Source organism: Mytilus californianus, unplaced genomic scaffold, assembly GCF_021869535.1.
Source record: "Mytilus californianus isolate M0D057914Y unplaced genomic scaffold, xbMytCali1.0.p SCAF_4, whole genome shotgun sequence".
NCBI classification, from domain to species: Eukaryota; Metazoa; Mollusca; class Bivalvia; order Mytilida; family Mytilidae; genus Mytilus; species Mytilus californianus.
This window is the reverse complement of record NW_026262690.1, coordinates 73,464,920-73,466,631: the sequence shown is the minus strand read 5'-3', so window position 1 is coordinate 73,466,631 and position 1,712 is coordinate 73,464,920. Positions and strand designations below refer to the sequence as shown.

Genomic DNA, 1,712 nt, shown 5'->3' with positions numbered 1-1,712 from the left:
ATGAATGCAAATAGAAGCATTTCGAACCAAACTGACGATCTTGTATTTCTTGAGGATGAAATAACAAGAATCATCTTCGTATATGTGTCACCGTGTGTAATATTTATTGGAACCGTTGCTAATATTTTAAGCATTCTTGTTTTGTCAAAGAAAACGATGCGTCGATCAACAACAATGTTCTATTTGCTTATTTTGTCGTCTGCTGACCTTCTCGTTTTGTACACAGGATTGTTAAGATACTGGATTGTTATGGCTTTTGATGTGGACATACGATTATACAGTGATTTTATTTGTAAACTTCATGCTTTTCTTGTGTACTTTTCTCTAGACTTTGCGTCATGGATTTTGGTTGCCGTGACCATGGATCGCTGTATTTCTGTGATGCGACCACTCAAAGCTAGAGTATGCTGCTCTCACAACGTATCAAAAGTTATTGTGGTAGTTTTATTCGTGACAATGGTTTTTATAAACAGTCATTTGTTTTTTACAGTTGAGATTATTTCAAGAAATGGATCAAAACCCATATGTCAAGAAGCAAATGCCACTTTTGTATTTGTCAGTAAAATTTGGCCATGGATAGATTTTGCAGTATTCTGTTTTGTGCCATTTGGAATAATGATAATAGCTAATTTATTAATCATTCGGAGAGTCTCGGCGTCTGTTAAAACTTTGAAAAATATGACAGTTGACAATGATATTAGCAGAAGTTTCGACAGTTTATACACACGTAGAACCTCACTTAGATCGAATCATATTTCAGGTGAGCAATCAGAACAAATATCAACTATCACAGAAACGTTTGGAAACCATGGCTTTTCCAACAATGCTGTAAATAAAACAGCCATCAACAATTCAACAAGATTACAAACAAGCACAAACGTGACTGTGATGCTCTTGACCGTTAATTTTGTGTTTTTCTTGTGTACAACGCCAATAGCAGTCTATTTCATTGGACAGCATTACTGGGAAACCCGAGACTTGCACCCTCATAGGATCGCTGTACAAAATCTAGCTTACTGCATTGTGAATATTCTTCAATACCTCAATAACAGTGTACATTTTTTCTTGTACTGTTTCACAGGGAAGAGATTTAGAAATGAATTTTATAAACTGTTTTCAAAAAAACGTCGATCTGTCATTTTTCAATGAGACATGCAAAATTAGCATTCCTGTTTATTTGGATGCAGTCCTTTTGCGCCATATATTTTTTTTCATAGATATCAATTGCGCAAAAAAAAAAAATTTATTTGCGCCAGTTTACTTGTACACATATTTATCAAAGTAAATACTATTCCTAGAAAAATTATTGTACTACCTTAAAAAGAATAATGTATGGATTTAATGGGACTGTAGTTGCTTAAAAGATCAAATGAAAGGTGAGTGAGTGTACGTCTGAATACTAGACCAGAGGCATTTCATAAGCACTCGAATCAAATAAATTATTGTATTCATTACATCCATTTATGTTTGTATTGAATTGGTGTCGCATTGTACAGTCATGGATTTATAAAAGTTTTCCAAACTTGTTTCCGAATCCCATATTTGAATTTTATGTAAATTGTACTACTGCATTGTTATAATTTTTCAATAATAAATACTGTTCAAGCAATATGTTTTTTTATAATTTGTTCTTACTGAATGCCATCATTACACCACTGTCCTGTGGGGGGAGGGGGATGGGCACCCACAAATATGTTTATATTCATTCTATA

General features: G+C 33.6%; 1 protein-coding gene across 1 annotated transcript; it reads left to right on the top strand.

Annotated features, from left to right (window-relative positions):
- LOC127737071 (cholecystokinin receptor-like) lies at positions 1-1,149 on the top strand. Its single transcript, XM_052247602.1, has one exon. The coding sequence runs from the start codon at positions 1-3 to the stop codon at positions 1,147-1,149; it is 1,149 nt and encodes a 382-aa protein (XP_052103562.1).
- The last annotated feature ends 563 nt before the right edge of the window (positions 1,150-1,712 follow it).